The 17,822-nt window shown below is 43.1% G+C and overlaps 4 protein-coding genes across 4 annotated transcripts in view; all 4 read right to left on the bottom strand.

The window, feature by feature from the left end:
* The window catches only part of LOC310691388 (vomeronasal type-2 receptor 26-like), a 252,293-nt gene that overhangs the window by 39,013 nt on the left and 195,458 nt on the right, over nucleotides 1-17,822 (bottom strand). The gene's annotated exons all lie outside the window — the stretch shown is intronic.
* Nucleotides 1,903-2,844, bottom strand: LOC310691523 (olfactory receptor 4N2-like; the record flags this gene model as incomplete). Its single annotated transcript, XM_083471372.1, has 1 exon — nucleotides 1,903-2,844. The coding sequence occupies one exon, from the start codon at nucleotides 2,842-2,844 to the stop codon at nucleotides 1,903-1,905; it is 942 nt and encodes a 313-aa protein (XP_083327498.1).
* LOC310691425 (olfactory receptor 4N5-like) lies at nucleotides 9,939-11,407 on the bottom strand. The gene has a single exon (XM_083471217.1). The coding sequence runs from the start codon at nucleotides 10,936-10,938 to the stop codon at nucleotides 9,988-9,990; it is 951 nt and encodes a 316-aa protein (XP_083327343.1). The 5' UTR covers nucleotides 10,939-11,407; the 3' UTR covers nucleotides 9,939-9,987.
* On the bottom strand, nucleotides 13,494-14,408 carry LOC310691445 (olfactory receptor 4N2-like; the record flags this gene model as incomplete). The annotated part of the gene is made up of 1 exon (XM_083471237.1): nucleotides 13,494-14,408. One exon carries the CDS (start codon nucleotides 14,406-14,408, stop codon nucleotides 13,494-13,496), a length of 915 nt encoding a protein of 304 aa, XP_083327363.1.

Below are 17,822 nucleotides of genomic sequence, written 5' to 3' on the forward strand. Positions count from 1 at the left end.
CCAGCCACATAGCAGGAAATCCTTCCCGAGCTTCCCCTCTGGATTAACAAGTATTGATAACTATCCCCACAGACTTGCCCAAAGAGCAGCTATCTCTGTATGAATGCAACAGGTTCTTGATAATGGATTCTGGAGTCAATGTATTCACTATTTCAAAGGGTAGCTCAAACTGGTTTGGAAAAGGCAAATAGCAGGTATTGCAGGCATCTTAATTAACAGACTCGTAAATATGCTGGAGAAACATGAACTCTAAGCATGACCTGATTTACAGGTACAATCCTTTTTGTGCCATTTAAAGCTGCCATTTGGGGGGTAGCTTTTCTTTTACAAGGGTGGGTACTATCTGAGGGTTAAAAAATTGTAACATGTTTTTGTTCTGAGCTTCTTGTCCATCTCCTTGCATGGACAGTGGGAGACTGCTTGCAAACAGAACAATAATGATCAACACCTTGCCTTGCTTTCTTTGTTTTATCTCTGACTAACATAGCTGAAGTGCACTGCAACACCCCTGCCTTGTGGCAAAACTGTGGGCCCAAGATCTTGCTCATATCACACTTCTGTGGCAGCATGGACTTACACATGAGTTAACACATAATGTATGTGTGATCAGGGATGTGTGAGTGAGGACAAAATGCTCTTTATTGTTGAAGATCTAGCCCTGAAACCTGAGAAAAGAATAACTAACATCTGAACATTGTGAGGAAGGAAAGAAAAAAGAACGAATTCCTTATTCTTCCTCTGGGGTAAAGGGCAGTGAAAAGGGTCACATTCTTTTTCTCTTTGGGAAGAACAAAATACTTCCCTGCTCATCTAAAGGCCTTGGCACGCAGACACTGGAAGCTGCCATAGTAAGAGCTCCAGAGACTCAAGGCAGAGACACCCCAGCTATCAGTCTTAAGGGAGCTCATTAAAAAGTTTGCATTGTGCATCAGAGAGAGTGAGAGTGCAGGTGACCTCTGGGATGGGAATGGAAATGGTGAAGCAATAGGCCTTGATCTGGGCCCTAGTCCAACAACCATTTATCCAAGGAATAAGGCAGAAGAGCGTGTCCATGGAGAAAAATTCACAACCATTTGTGCACTGTTTCAACTAGCCATGCCTTAATCAGGATATTCCATTCCTTCCCCTTTCCACTCAAAAAGGAATTTAGAATCCCTTGGCTGGTGAACATGCTCAGTACTTATTCAGCAGGGTTTTTTCGGGGGGGGGGGCTGACTTCCCCTAAGGCTATTTTGCATTTTATAGTTGTACTTTTGCAAACGTGGCGGTTCTCCCAGCCTGATGATGATGATGTAAAAACTAGAATTAAACTTGAATGCAAAGCTCACATTTCTTCAGGTTTAAAGTACATGCTGTAGCTTCCTGGGAGCTCTAGTTCCACCTCACAGATCTACAGTTCCTATCATCCATAACAAACTACAGTTCTCAGGATTCTTCGGAGGAAGTCATGTGCTGTAGATGTGTGCTGAACGTGCTTTAAATGTATTGTCTGAATCTATATTCTCAGTTAGGGTTGCTATGTCTCCTCTTTTTCCAGGCCATGTGCTCTTTTTTAGGGGTAAAGTTTCTGTCCGAATGGATTTTTTAAATTTGCAAAAATGTCTTTGGCTATAATTTCTGCATGAGACATAGACTTAACTGGTGCTTGAAGACTTGCTTTCCTCTTCTCTTCTCCTGTCCCCCTGAGCAATGTATCACAGCTTCTACAGCCTACATATAGCAGAGGTATTTAAAATAAGAGTTGTTCTAGAGTCCTTTTCTTTGCTCTTCAAAACATGTACTGTTAATCTACTGTCGTCTTTGGAATTCACTAAGCAAAGGGTGTGTAAGAAATCTAATGATTAATGATTAAGTGCAAGGAAGCATAAGAATAAAAGCAAGTATAGCAATGCTATGCCATAGTTATCTTTCACTTGTCTGGAAAATTTGTATTTTTTTCAGCAGTTTCCACATAGCAACTTTGATCTCCCTGTTCCTCAGTGTGTAGATCATGGGGTTCATCACAGGGAAGATCACTGTGTGGAAAAAGGCCACCACCTTGTCAAATGGGTGGTCCTGGAAAGGACGGCAATAGATGTAGATAGCTGGGCCAAACATAATGAAGATAATGATGATGTGGGTCATGCATGTAGAGGAGGCTTTGTTCTTCCCTTGGCTTGAGCCCTTCCTCACCTTGACAAGGAGGGCCACATAAGAGATGAGGAGGAAGATGAAACATCCAGTGGTGACCAGACCACTGTTAACAAACATGCCAAACTCTAATGCATTAGTGTTGGTGCAAGCCAGCTTGATGATCTGGGTTATGTCACAAAAGAAGTTGTCCAACTCATTGGGGCCACAAAAAGGCAGTGGGGCAATGAGAATGACCTGGATCATGGAGTGTATGAAACCTGCAGCCCATGCACACACCAGCATAGCCCAGCAAACCACCCTGGTCACCACAGTGACATAGTGCATTGGGTGGCAGATGGCCACATAGCGATCCACAGCCATGGAAATAAGGAGAATGATCTCTGCCCCACCGAGGAAATGAATGAAGAAAAGCTGAGCCATGCAGTCTCTGTAGGAGATGGTTCTGCAGCCAGCCAAGAAGTTGGCTATGATCTTCGGAGTTGTGACACAGCTGTAGCAGATGTCCATGAAGGCCAGGTTGCCCAAGAAGAAAAACATGGGGGATCCCAAATGGGGGTCATGCCTAATTGTCATAATGATGAGGACATTTCCAGGTAGGATGATGGCATAGAAGAGCAGGAGTAGGGTACAGAAAAACAGCTGCACCAACCAGACCTCTGATATTCCCTGGAGAACAAACTCGACCACTACTGCATGAGTCCCATTTTCCATCCTTGCAGATTATAGCCTTGAAGTGGAACAATGATGAAGACATTAAATAGAAAACAATCACAGAATTCCACCCCCCTCACTTGTATGCATTCCTCTACATGCAGCCAGTTAGTACGCTGGCCAAGAAAAGATGAACCTTCTAGGCTATGTCTGGATCAACTCAATTTTGCACAGAGAAGTGTAGGTGTTGTGGCACATCTCTGTGGGATGTCATTTATGGAAAAGGAAGGGGTGAGTTGGCAGATAAGGAGACCTGTACAATCTGTTTTAGAACTTCCAAAATTTTATGCTTCTTATAACTCCAGAACATATTTTAAAAATAGAGAGAGTTTGGATCATTAGATCAGGGTTAGGGAACCTGTGGTGCTCCATATGTTGTTAGTCTACAACGTCCATCAGCCATGTTGTCAGTGAATGACAGGAGTTGTAGTTCAGAAACATCAGGAAGAACAAAGGTTAACTAATGTGGGATCCATAAACTATATGCTCTTTCCTGGCTGTTGGTAAAATTTATTCTCCTCTCTGCAAATGAGCCCTCACCTTCCTCAAAGCTCCATCATAAGTACCCTTAATTCTTAAACCTGGTCATGTTTGTGTATTGCCAAACAACACTATTTATATAAATCAGCAAGTGATGGCAGCAAGACACTAGTAACACAGACAAAACCATAAATTAACATAGACAAAACCACAAAGTTGCCACCCACTTCAAATGTTCCCACATCCTCTCAAGGTCTAGATGTGGTAATGAAAGAGTGTGTTCCTTGGCCTTACTCACAGGTACTCCAGTGGTGCGGTTGATTATTCTTTTGTGTGCTCCACCCAGGTGCAAAAGTTGAAAGTGTTGCAAGTTATACCATTCCAGCAAGTGCCAGCAGGAAGCTCTGATCAATTCCCCCCCAAATTGGGTGTGTTGCGGTACTCCAAGCAGCAGGGAGCAGGAAAAAGGCTCATGTCGATCCATTTGGTCTCTGCAGCTTTAGCTCATAAATACAGCAGGTCAGGATCACTCTTGTGTGATTCCAGCACCCATCTGTGATTCCTGTCCACAGAAATGGACAAACCTTCTTAGTAGTGATTTCAGCCAGAAACAAGTGTGTGATTTCAGTCAACAGAAACTACAGCACAAGGATCTCTATGGCATAACTTAGCAAATCTAGCATTTGAAACAAGGACAGTTCAGCTCTTAGACACCCTGCATCAATACGACCTAACAACAGCCAATGGGCTCCTCATTATAAGGGAAGAAAATGATCCCTGGTTTCCTTCCTGATCAGATCTTCACTCTTGTATGCTTATGCTCTGGGTAACCTAGAAATGGATAGATCTGTTGATTTTTCTCTGCTGCTCATTTTCCCAGTATTAAATTCACTCCCCCAATTTCCACACCAGTACGTGAACTCTCCTTAAAAAAAGTTCACATGAAAATTTGTACACATTTTTCTATGTATTTCTCCCACTTTTCACATTTATGCATGTATTCTCCCCCCTCCAATATCTATGCCTTCTTTTGTTTAAAAACGAGGTGCCAATACTCATACAGTGGTGCCTCGCAAGACGAAAAGAATCCGTTCTGTGATTCTCTTCATCTAGCAGTTTTTTCGTCTTGCGAAGCAAGCCCATTGACGGATTAGCGGATTAGCGCAATTAGCGCTATTAGAGGCTTTTAGCGGCTTATCGGCTTATCGGCTTATTGGATCAGCTGATAAGCAGCTTAGCGGCTTAGAAAAAGGGGGGGGGGAACCCGAAGGAACTCGCAAGCCCATAGGAGATTCGTTTTGCGAAGCACCTCCAAAACGGAAAACTCTTTCATCTAGCGAGTTTTCCATCTTGCGAGGCATTCATTTTGCAGGGCACCACTGTATACTGTATGGGTGAAAGTGTTGTGGGTGCTTGTCCAGAAAGTCCTTGTCCAGAAGGGAATGTGCCTGTTCCTTGAAGGGCTATAGTGGCAGAAAGAATGGAGCCAAAAAAACAGTTCACCTCATTCCTCCCCCAGTGACCCAACCTACCTACCTTCCTCTTTAGTTGTGACTAGTGAGAAGGAGAAGAAGGGGCAAGAAGAGCTGCAGAAGAACAAGGAAGGATAAGGAAAGGGCTGTAGAATGGAGAGAATGCTGCCTCTTACCAGTCCCCAATTGTCCTGCCTAATTTTCTGGCAGTCCTTGAGGCACCACTAGGCTCCCTCATCCATCTCCATGGCTATATGGCTTCTGGCCCTAGGAGAGCCAAAAGTGGGGAGAAGTTGTTGCCTGTTCAAGGACATCCAGGACCCTTAGGAGCAGCTCCTTCCATTGCCTCCCAAGGACCTTATTAAAAAGTTAGCATCAAGAACTTTATTAAAAAGTCAGCTTTGAAGCTTCAGCTGCCAGGACTTCAAAGTATAATGCGGGGATGTTTGGAAGTCCTATAAATTATCAGTTTTTGGAGGTTCGGAAGTAGCATGGCGCTGTTTAAAGCAGGGATTTCAAATAGCTCGTGCTGCCCTTTGAATCTTCAGGCAATATGCTGACAAAGCAGACCCCCAACAGGATTGAACCCCACTGTTCCACCCATCAGGTGATGTCACCCAATTACATCAGATGATGGACAGGTGGGTGTGGTTTGCAGAATATGGCCTCATGAGTCATCTTGGACTCCCTGGAGGGGCAAGACTGACCCATGGGACAGAGGTTTCCTACCCTGAGCTAACATTTGCCCAACAACACTAAAGACTGAATAATCCCTGGTTTTGCTGACATGATTGTGATAGCATTTTATCTAAACTGGGAGTGGGTGCCAGCCAACAAAATGGCTGGGGCATGTTCCACAGGGGGGGAAGCACTGGGACAACCAATCTCAGTGATCACGGGTAGGAGGAGGAGTTACACTAAGACCAGACCATGTCGTTACAGAGGAGGCAGGTTTAGTTGTTGTTTGAGGACTATCCCTGCCTCCAGGTCTGGTCCTGACCGGATGGATACTAGAATCAGCAAGGGATACCCACATGACCTGAAGGTGCTGCTGTGCAATGCCAGGTCAATGATTCATAAGACCACTGCCATCCATGACTTGATCATGGATGGAGGACTTGACCTGGCATGTGTAACAGAGACTTGGTTGGATGAAGCAGATGGGCCTGTCCTTGCCACTGCTTGTCCACCAGGTTTCTCTTACGCACAGCAACCCAGGCCTTGTGGGCAGGGAGGGGGGGTTGCAGTGATTTTTAGGAAGTCATTAGTTTGCACCAGGCATCCTATTGGGAATACCCAGTTCTCTGAGTGCATGTTCTGGAAGTTGGGCAATAGGAGCAGTACAGGATTCCTTTTGGTGTACCGACCTTCCCGCTGCACCAAGGATTCCCTGCCCGAGCTGCTTCAGGTCGTGGCGGATGTTCTCCTGGAGACACCTAGTTTGGTTGTCCTAGGGGATTTTAATATCCATGCCGACACGACCTTACAAGGGGCCGCTTGGGACTTCGTGGAAAATATGGCCTCCATGGGGCTGTCCCTGAATAAGTCTGGCCCAACCCATAGCTGCGGACATGCCTTGGACCTGGTGTTTACCTCTATGGATGTTGGTGATCTGCCACTAAGTAAAAGCAAAACGAAAGAAGTGCCATGGTCAGATCACTTCCTGGTGCAACTGGACTTCTCTGTGACCCATCCCCTCTGCAGGGAGGTGGGACCGATTTGGATGGTCCACCCCCGCCACTTAATGGATCCAAATGGTTTCCAGAGTGTGGTAGGGGATGCTTTATCCCATGTTGATGGCCTTTCAGCTGATTCCCTGATGGCCCGCTGGAATGCGGAGTTAACCAGGGCTATTGACTGTTTGGCTCCGAAGCGCCCTCTCTGATTGCATGGAGCCCGGACAGCCCCGTGGTTTTCCACAGATCTGAGGGCAATGAAACAATCGTTGAGACGGCTAGAGCGCCAGTGGTGGATAACTCATTCTGAAGCTGACCAGACATGGGTTAGAGCTCAATGTCGAGCCTACCAAGTGGCGGTAGCGATGGCGAAGAAGACTTTCTTCACTGCCTCTATTGCATCTGCAGAAAACAGCAACAGGAGACTTTTTCAGGTGGTTCACAATTTAGCCGAACCACCTGCTACATCGGGGCCCAGTACGGGCCACCTGATCTCCTGCAATGATTTTGCAAAGTTTTTTGCAGATAAAGTCGCTCAGATTCGGGAAGAGGTAGACTCCACCGTGGGAGCAGGGCCGGGGCGGGAGAGTGCTAGAGTCCTGTCTAGTCAAGTTGCGTGGGATCAATTCCAATCTGTTACCTCCGAGGATGTGGACAGGCTGCTTGGATGAGTGAAACCAACCACCTGTGTCCTTGATCCTTGCCCATCCTTGCTTATAAAAGCTAGCCGGGAAGGGCTGGGCGATGGGCTTCATAGGGTGGTGAATAAACAGCCCTGTTTAGGGAAGCTTTTCATGTTTGATGTATTGCAGTGTTTTAATATTTTCTTTGGAAGCTGCCCAGAGTGGCTGGGGAAGCCCAGCCAGATGGGCGGGGTATAAATAATAAATTATTATTATTATTATTATTATTGTTGTTGTTGTTGTTGTTGTTGTTGTTGTTGTTATTGTTATTGTTGTTGTTATAAACAATCTCTTCCTTTGGTAGACATGATTGTTGCATTACTGTTAATTTCTCTCATCTACTTTTGATCAGCTTACTGCAACCAGGGCCAGATTTTGGTCTGATGAGGCCCTAAGCTACTGAAGGTAATGGGGCCCTTTATATGTCTAGCTGTCCTTTATCAACAAGAAATTGTTGCTGTTTTTTGTGTTGAATATATGCTATATGGTAATTTATGGACCTAATAGGTCCATACACAACACAAAACACTGTTCCTGTATGTAGATTTTATTTTATTTGTTTTTTATCTTATATTTTGGAAATATACATCCAGGTTTTTTCCTTTACATTTTTTGAGAGCCCCAAGAGAGTGGGGCCCTATACTATAGCTTGTTTAGCTTATACGTAAATCCAGCACTGACTGCAACTGTTAGCTGGATTGTCACTCTTTGACTCCTGCCTTTCTTGATGACTCTGCTTTTGCTTGATGGGCTCTGAAATCCAGTCAGGCCTGCTCTGGATCCTTATCAGCAGTGAAGAAATTTGCTCTTTTCCACATTGGCAGAATGCATTACCCCAGTTATGAGCTGGCACTGCAACATGTTCATATAGAATCAGAAGAATCTTTATTTGCATCAGCCAGTAGCCAAAGCAATAAAATAAAATGTACTGAAGATAGAGGTAAAAGCTTAACAATAAAAAATACATTTTGGGGGTTTACATCAATAATCAAATAACCCATCTTATTCTAATTGCCATATCTTATGTAGCCATGTCTTACAAGGAAGTTGTGTGATTGGTTATTTAGATTAGTGTTGCCTAATTTGGCTTTGTGGTGCTGTTAAATAGTAAAATATGACTGGCTACTGCCATGAAATTCTACTCAATATCACCCAGAGCAGAACTCCAATGTATAGTTAGCAGAGTAAAACCTTAAACAAGTTGTCAGATTCCCAGTAAATAGACAAGAGGCAAGAGGCAATTGTATTTCATCCAGCAGAGCTTTACTGCTACTGAAGCATAATGTCACAAATCCAATACATTCAGGACTGGCACTGTCCATAAGAACTCCAGTTGCAGCAGACTTAACTTAAACTTATAATAAAATATAATAAGTCTAAACCTTAACACTAAGCATACTATGTACAGAACACCACACCAAAAGGAAAGAAAGACAGAAAGGAAAGTGAAACCCAGGCTCAGCTTCTCTGAAGGAATAACCCAAACATCATGAACCTTCTGCTTGTTTCTTTCACACAGAGAAGCTTCCAGAAACCATCTTGAATTAATTAGAATAGGAAAGATTTCTACATATCAGATCAATACTTTCTGTACTAAGAAATGCAAACTCACAGCTATATGGTATAAGGATATCAGGGCATTCAATATAGGTAGATCATGAGTTTGGATTGCACAGAAATCTATCAGGTTTTTTTGTTTTCTGTGCAATTTTAATAATACAGGGTTCCTCTATAGGAGGCTTAGGCACACGAACCCTAAATATGTCACTGGACACCAACTCCCATCAGCTTCAGCCAGCATGGCCATTGGTCAGGAATGATGGGAGTTGGAGTCCAGCAATGTCTCGAGGGTCCCAACGTACCCACCTCTGCTGCATAGATTACACTTGAATATTCTTAGAATGTCTAATGATTGGAACAAAAATGGATAAACTTTACTCTTCTGATAACTTATTACAAATACTCATCATTATGAGGAGAATGTTCTCAACATTTCCAACACTTGTAAGAGTGTGTAAGTAGGAAGATGTGAAGGAAACAAATGTGCTTCAAGTGTTTCCTGATAGTTTTGTACTGTATTTGGTAGAAAATGTATTTTACAAAGCATAAATTGTATTGTTAACTTGTTAACTGCCTCTAAAAGTGTGTGTGTCTGTGTGCGTGTGTGTGTGTGAAATGTGAGGGTGGGGGTGTCTTGCTGTCATTTTGTTGCCTGAGAACATGGGAGTGTGAAGACTTCAAGCAGGCTCTGTCCGGAAAAAATTATGAAGACAGGCAAGCAATGGACTAACAATTTATGCATTGCTATGAAAGTCTGTATTTTTGGAGCAAGAAGACCAAACCCTCTCTTGGGCTCAAGGGAGAGAAATAAATTGTATTGAACTCAATATATAAATAATACAGCTTGTTCAGTTGTTGCCATCCTGACAAGATTCATCTTCAAGTTTTGTTTAAGGAGTCTATTTTACCACAAAGGTTTGGGGGTGAAACTGCAGCACAAATCTGAATGACTCAAAAATAGCTAACATTTTCTGGCATGAAGATTGGTTTTGGCAAGTTATTCCAAAGTTATTAAAAATATGTGCTAGCTTTACTACACAGTTAATTGGACTACAGTGTTGAAAATCCATTTCATTCACTTATATCACTTTATTTCATAGAAATACTTCATTTCAAATCAACCCTTAAAATTTACCTTTGATGATATGCACTCACTATAAAGACACTACTGTGTTACTACAACATTACTCCAAGAAACTGGGATGATAAAGTAAAATAAAACATAAAGTGATCACTGAAGCACTACACTCTATTTTCCTTTCCGATATCTGCCTAAATTTTATACTTCATCATCAGTCTCCACATAGCAACTTTGATCTCCTTGTTCCTTAGTGTGTAGATTGTGGGGTTCATCAAAGGGAAGACCACAGTGTGGAAAAAAGCCACTATCTTGTCAAAGGGGAAATCTTGGAAGGGACGGCAGTAGATGTAGATAGCCGGACCAAACATGATGAAGACAATGATGATGTGGGTGATGCACGTAGAGGAGGCTTTGCTCTTCCCTTGACCAGAGCCTGTCCTTACCTTGACCAGCAAAGTCCCATATGAAATGAGGAGGAGGATGAAACATCCAGTAGTGACCAGACCACTGTTAACAAACATGACAAATTCTAATGCATAAGTGTTGGTGCAAGCCAGCTTGATGATCTGGGTGATGTCACAAAAGAAATTGTCCAGTTCATTGGGGCCACAGAAAGGAAGTGGTATGATGAGAATCACCTGGATTATAGAATGTATGAATCCTCCTGCCCATGAACCTGCAACTAACATCCAGCAAACCACTCTGGTCATCACAGTGGCATAGTGCAGTGGGTGGCAGATGGCTACATACCGATCCACAGCCATGGCAATAAGGAGGTTGATCTCGGCCCCACCCAGAAAATGAATGAAGAAAAGCTGCGCAATGCAGCCCCTGTAGGAGATGGTTCTGCAGCCAGCCAAGACGTTGGCTATCATCTTTGGAGGGGTGACACAGCTGTAGCAGATGTCCATCAAAGCCAAATTGGCCAAGAAGAAAAACATGGGGGATCCCAGATGGGAATAATTCAGAATGGTCACAATGATAAGGATGTTCCCAGGTAGGATGATGACATAGAAGAGCAGGAGGAGACAACAGAGGAACAGCTGCAGCTCCCAGATCTGTGATAATCCCTGGAGAACAAACTCTGTCACTACTGTAGAGTTCAGTTCCATCTCCACTACTGTATGGTTCCATTGTTCCATTTTTAGAGTGCATAGCTCTGCAGTCAAATAATGATGAAGATATTAAACAGGAAAAATCTACAAGGTGGGTTTCCCCTCTCCACCCTTTCATCTCAAGGTTATATAAACAGTGCATACAGCCCATTGATTGGCTGGTTTGTAAGAAACCAGTGGTCCAGTTATCGTTTGGGTATCTTGTTCAGCTATTGCTTTTTCAAAAGGCAAATGAAAAGTCAATTTCAAATGAAAAGAAGTTTATCATACTGGTATAGTTTTCAAAGTGCCAGGAATAGGTGCACTTTCTTGACTAAAGCTTGGTAATCTCTTTTTTTTACCAAACATATATTTCCTCTAATAAACACTGGCTTCCTTGTTTTCCTAAACCCAGAGTCTCAGTGTGATTATATCTGGGGTAAAGCATGCTCCTCCAAGAGGGGTTCAGTATTCAGTTCAGCTTCGGCTGAGCATTCACCTCCACATTCCAACAACATAATCTGGGACCATTGTCCATACTGTCTGGGCCTTGATGCAGCCCAGCAACACCAAAAGGACCACAGGTTTTCCCTTCCTGTTCTAGTGAAAGAATTGCAAGGAGGGTTATTCTCTACTGGTTATTGACTGAAATAAAAAAATGAGAAAAATAGAGTGGTGAAATTTCTATTTAATAAGCATCAGTTTGAGGCTCATCTGTGCATTTCATATTTTAGTGCTCTTTCATTTGCTGCCCAACTTAATGCAGTAGAAATAATGTTATGATTGGCTACTAATGTCTTCCTTGTTAGGTTACTGGTGTGCTAATAGTTTAGGCTGAGTGCTCAGTGTGTAACGAACTCTCTCTCTCCTCTGGGCAATATATATGAGTTATATACATCTTTTGAATTAGATACCCATCAGATCAGGAAGAGATAAGAAATATCCAGCTGTGGGCAGAAGTAGGTAGAGAGAACGAGCAAAAATATTTGATTAGAGAGATCCTGTGCTTATAGTGCCTAAATGGAGTTAAGAGAGTACAGAAGTTGTTCTCTGAAGATTTATTGCCTGCTTTAAGAGCGCCTGCTTGCTTCCATCATTCTTTGCTTGGATATTTGTAAATAAAGCAAATATGCTGAACCTTACATTCCATTCCATGCATAAATAATGGGACTGAATAATCATAGGAAATAGATACACATACATAAAGGTTCTCTCTCAGATACCCACATTATGGACCTGTGAAGTAGAAAATATGCAGACACATGAGTTTTCCAGAAGAGGGACCTCAAAATATTGCCTTTCTTTTTCTGAACCCCAGTCCCTCCAAGAGAAAAGGCATAATTGTTCTTCTCTCATTAAAATGGTTTCAAGTTTTAGACTATCTTTTGCAACATAGAAAACAATGAATGTATGTTTCCTTTTAAACTACTAATGGGAGAAAAACAGTTTAGATAAAGAATTTAAGAACATAGGAACATAAAGAACATAGGAAGCTGTCTTATACCGAGTGAGACCATTCGTCTATCTAGCTTGGTATTATCTGCACTGACTGGCAGTTGCTCTCCAGGATTTTAGACAGGAGTCTTCCCTACCTGGAGAACCCAGGGATTGACTCTGTGGCCTCTGTACCACTTCACTATTGGTAGCAGACAGAATTCAGAACCTTGCCCATCCCATCAAAGACCTTGTGGCTAAAGGAGTGAATACAGTCACTTCAGCTCCCTCACCCTATTCCTTTATCGCTCCTCTTGCTTTCTTGCAGAAGGAAGGAAGGAAGGAAGGGAGGGAGGAAGGGAGGGAGGGAGGAAGGGGTATGATGGGAGACAGAGAAGGCTGAAGTGTGAAGATGTAGCTGTCACTTACCCCCTGCTGCCACCAAGTGTATGACAGCCCTTGAGGCAGCTGCAGGTCTGCTCATCCTCCCATGCTATATTACTTCTGGCCCTGGGAGAGCTGAAGGTGAGGAGGTGTGTATCAAAGGATAAGCTGGGCTCTTGGGTACAACCCTTCCACAGGCTCCCGAGGGCCTTATTATAAACCAAACTTCTTTTTCATTTATTTCCAATGCTTCAAGGCTACTTCAAGGATGTTAATTGGAAGCTTGTGGCTGACAACCCCATTTTGCAATCCTAACTACACTTATTGGGAAGTAAATATATTTGCATAAACATGCTTAGGAAAGTATGGTAAGGTGGGGGTGCCATGATGATTTTCTGGGGGCAGTACACAGGCTATGGCTTTTCTCTTCTGCTACATTCCTCAAAGGAGACACATATTTGAGAACAATGACCAAAACACCAGGAGTTCTATTGCTTTTATTTTGTTTTTGTTTTTATATAAAGGTTTTGCTTTCTCAGTGAAAAATGGGTGTTTTTTATTTGGAAATATTTATATATGATTTTATATTAATATGATTTTTGTCATGTTAATACCATGGTTCATCCAAGGAACACGAAACAGTATCCATGTTCCCCAATGTACATTCATTGGAGTGTCAGAAAGCGATGATGTCTACCCTATTTGCATAAGATCTACACATCCATGAGAACCCTGTGCCCCATTAATCTTGGGAAGAGGGACTGATTGTGAAATCACTAATTTCTTTATTTCTTCATCAGTTTCCACATAGCAACTTTTATCTCCTTGTTTCTCAGTGTATAGATCATGGGGTTCATCAGAGGGAAGACCATGGTGTGGAAAAAGGCCACCACCTTGTCAAAGGGATAGTCCTGGAAGGGATGGCAGTTGATGTAGATGGCTGGACCAAACATAATGCAGGCGATGATGATGTGGGTGATGCACGTAGAGGAGGCTTTGTTCTTTCCATGGTTTGAGCTTGTCCTCACCTTTATAAGCAGGGCCCCATAAGAGATGAGGAGGAGGATAAAACATGCAGCACTTACCAGGCCACTGCTAACAAACATGAAAAATTCTAATGTGTAAGTGTTGGTGCAAGCCAGTTTAATGAACTGGGTGACATCACAGAAGTAGTTGTCGAGCTCATTGGGGCCACAGAATGGCAGAGGGATGATGAGAATGACCTGGATTATGGAGTGCAGGAATCCTCCAACCCATGAACATACCAGCATACCCCAGCAGACTACTTGGGTCACCATAGTAGCATAGCGCAGTGGCTGGCAGATGGCCACATACCGGTCAATGGCCATGGCAATGAGAAGGAACATCTCAGCTGCACCAAGAAAATGAATGAAAAAAATCTGAGTGATACATCCCTGGTATGATATAGTCCTGCGGCCAGAGAATATGTTAGCCATGAGCTTTGGTGGGGTGACACAGCTGTAGCAGATGTCCAAGAAGGCCAAGTTGGCTAAGAAGAAAAACATGGGGGATCCCAGATGGGGGTCCTTACAGATTGTCACAATGATGACAAAGTTTGCAGGTAGGATGATGATGTAGAAGAGCAGGAGAAGAACACAAAGGAACAGCTGCATCTCCCAGAGCTGTGACAATCCCTGGATAACAAACTCTTTCACTACAGTGTGATTCCCATTTTCCATCCTTGCAGATGTAGTCCTGAAAAACAATTATATTTGAATTGTTAAACAATAAAGGATTGCAATCCCACTGCCCCCATTTATACACCTTATTATAAATGCAACCAATTGGTAGGCTGGCCAGGAGCAGATCAAACTAACTCATGGGTTCATGTTGCATTCAGGTTCATTGGCTTTTGCGCAGAGAAATGATGATTGCCTAACAGCACTGTATGGGATAGATGTCTCAGTGATATGTGCTCCAGCTGGACTGGATGGCTATAATATGTTCAGAAAACTAAACCCAGTAGATGAGTCACATAGACTCCTGTGCAATTAGAACATGATGTCACTGATAGTGAAGAGGAGAAATTCAATTCAGTGTGCAGTTAAAGCCAAATTGACCACATTTGCACTTTCAGAAACAATAAACCACAATACAACTATTGTTTGAAACTTGTACTTATCTGAATGGATTGAGCCTGGGACCTTCTGAAGTGCAAAACAGATTACCACTGAGTTATGGCCCATTTCCAAATCTAAGGATAACAAGACTGAGATTCATTGCTGCTGCTGCTGCTTCTGCTGCTGCTTCTGGACCCTATTCCTTCCTTCCTCCAACCACAGAGATTCTCAAGACCATGATAGAATGATCAGATCTGACTGAAAAACTTTTGCTGCCTGAAATAAGGAATAAGATCTGGCTTCCTCAACCTCGGCCCTCCAGATGTTTTGAGACTACAATTCCCATCATCCCTAACCACTGGTCCTGCTAGCTAGGGATCATGGGAGTTGTAGGCCAAAAACATCTGGAGGGCCGAGGCTGAGGAAGCCTGAATAAGATGGTGCCCCCACCCCATAATACCACACTCAGCTGCTGACAAAACTGGCAGCTTAACATTGCTTTCCTACCAGAGAATCTTCAACTACACATCAACTACAACTAGCTTAGGATGCAAAGGGAAGACCGTATGGAACACACAGTTCTGTCCTCCACATTTCCCACCCTCCAGCATTTGCCACCTGAGGCAGCTTCTTCAATTTGTCTAAATGGTAGTGCTGGCCACACATGCAGAGCTCAGGGACTAGGGAAAGAAGGATTTGTCATTTTCAGTTTCTTGGTTTCTCATTTTTCCTATCTTAAATTCAGTTTCCCACATTTCAACATCAGTTTGATATTTGTTTAGAAAAAGAGTCCTAATCAAAATCAATCAGCATTTTAATACAAATTCCTTCTAATTTTTGCATTGAAAGTAATGGCTGTCCCCTTAAAGCAAGAACAGGGAACCACTAGTCCTCTAGGTATTGCTGGACCACAACTGTCACCATCCCTGACCACTGCCATGGTATCTGGAGCTGGTGAGAGTTGAACAACAGCTGGAGGGCTGCAGTTTAGCCAACTCTGCCATAAAGGCTTGAGGCAGCCAGAAAAAAGCAGCCACCATACCACCCATCCTGATCCTCCACCAGACCCCTCCTCCGTGTTCTCTTTGCTTCCTTAGTAGTGATTAGCAAGGAAGATAAGAACATAAGAAGGGTCTGCAGGATGAGGCCAGTGGCCCATCTAGTCCAGCATCTTCTTCTCAGTGTGGCCCACCAGATGCCAGCAAGCAGGACAACTGGTTGAACCAAATGATCAATAGAGGAGCAAGGGAGGAAAACTAAAGCCATGCAAAAAGACAATGTAAAAAAGAGCAGAGATGAGACAAACATTTACCCTTTGATCCCTTTCAATTTGCAGACAGCCCTTCTGGCAGAAGAAATCTTCGTCATCCTCATACTTATATTGCCTATGGAAGAAGTGCATCCAAGGATATACTGAGCCCAGAAGAAACACCTTCCAGTGATCCCAGAGGACCTCATTAAAAAGGTTAGCAATTTCTTTTATTTCAGTGGTGCTTCAAGGATACTGATAATCAGCATGAGGTTTGAGAACCCCATTTTCTAGTCACTTCCCCGTTTAATTGTTTATTTTTTTTATTAAACCTCAACACAGAGTAAATAACAGCTCTCCTTTTTTGTACATGAATTAATTATATAATACATATATGGCTATGGACTATGGGTAGTAATAACACAGTTTTGTTAAATGATTATTTTTTAAATATTTTTATTTTCTCAGTAACAAACATCACAAAAAATAAACATCAAGAAAGGACTGTTAAGGGGGGAAAGAGAAAAATAGGAAAAATGGAAAAGGGAAAAAAATCTATTTACATATTCAATATCAAATCCAAATATGGCAATGGGAGAGTATCCTGCTCCATTGTACCTGATGGCAGCAGACTAGTTTAGTGACTGTGTAGAAACATGGGAATCTGCCTTGTACTGACTCAGATCTACAGGTCAATCTGCCTCAGTATTGTCCAAACTGACCTGCTCGGATCATAATGCAGTGTTGTTGGAAATAAAATTGTCTCTGCAGGGGTCTTACAGATGAATAATAATAATAATAATAATAATAATAATAATAATAATAATAATAAAATTATTTATATCCCGCCATCCCCAGCCAAAGCCGGGCTCAGGGTGGCTAACAACAATAAAATAATACAAGTTTCTAAAATCATTTCATTATAAAATTAATTCAAATCAAATTGATGGCAACCATTGGGCTAGAGTTCTGTGAAGATTGCCAAAGGAGGGAGTCAGGCTGTGCCTTGGCCAAAGGCTTGATGGAACAGCTCTGTCTTGCAGTCCCTGTGGAAAGATGTCAAGTCCTGCAGGGCCCTAGTCTCTTGTGGCAGAGCATTCCACCAGATCAGAGCCACAGCCGAAAAAGCCCTGGCTCTGGTTGAGGCCAGCCTAACCTCTCTGTGGCCTGGGACCTCCAAGATGTTTTTGTTTGAAGATCGTAAGTTCCTCTGTGGGACATACCAGGAGAGGCGGTCTCGTAGGTACGAGGGTCCTAGGCCGTATAGGGCTTTAAAAGTTAAAACCAGCACCTTAAACCTGATCCTGTACTCCACTGGGAGCCAGTGCAGCTGGTATAGCACCGGGTAAATGTGATCTCACAGCGAGGACCCCGTAAGGAGTCTCGCTGCAGCATTCTGCACCCGCTGGAGTTTCTGGCAGCCCCACGTGGAGCGAGTTACAATAATCCAGTCTGGAGGTGACTGTCACGTGGATGCTTAGCTTGGTGGAGATGTTAAAATGCCACCTTTGTTATAGCTTCAACCTGCGCCTCCATGAAAAGGGAGGTGTTGAAGATTACACCCAAACTCTTAACAGACGGTGCTGGCACTAATTGTGCCCCCACAAGAGATGGGAGTTGCCCCCCCCCAATCCCATATCGTCCCGACCCAGCCAAAGGACCTCTGTCTTTGAAGGATTTAACTTCAACTGGCTCCCACGTAGCCATCCAGCCACAGCTTCCAAACATCTGATCAGTGTGTCTGGGGCCGAATCAGGATGGCCATCCATCAACAGATAGAGTTG

Source organism: Podarcis liolepis (assembly GCF_965112155.1).
Source record: "Podarcis liolepis genome assembly, chromosome: 13".
Lineage (NCBI taxonomy): Eukaryota > Metazoa > Chordata > Lepidosauria > Squamata > Lacertidae > Podarcis > Podarcis liolepis.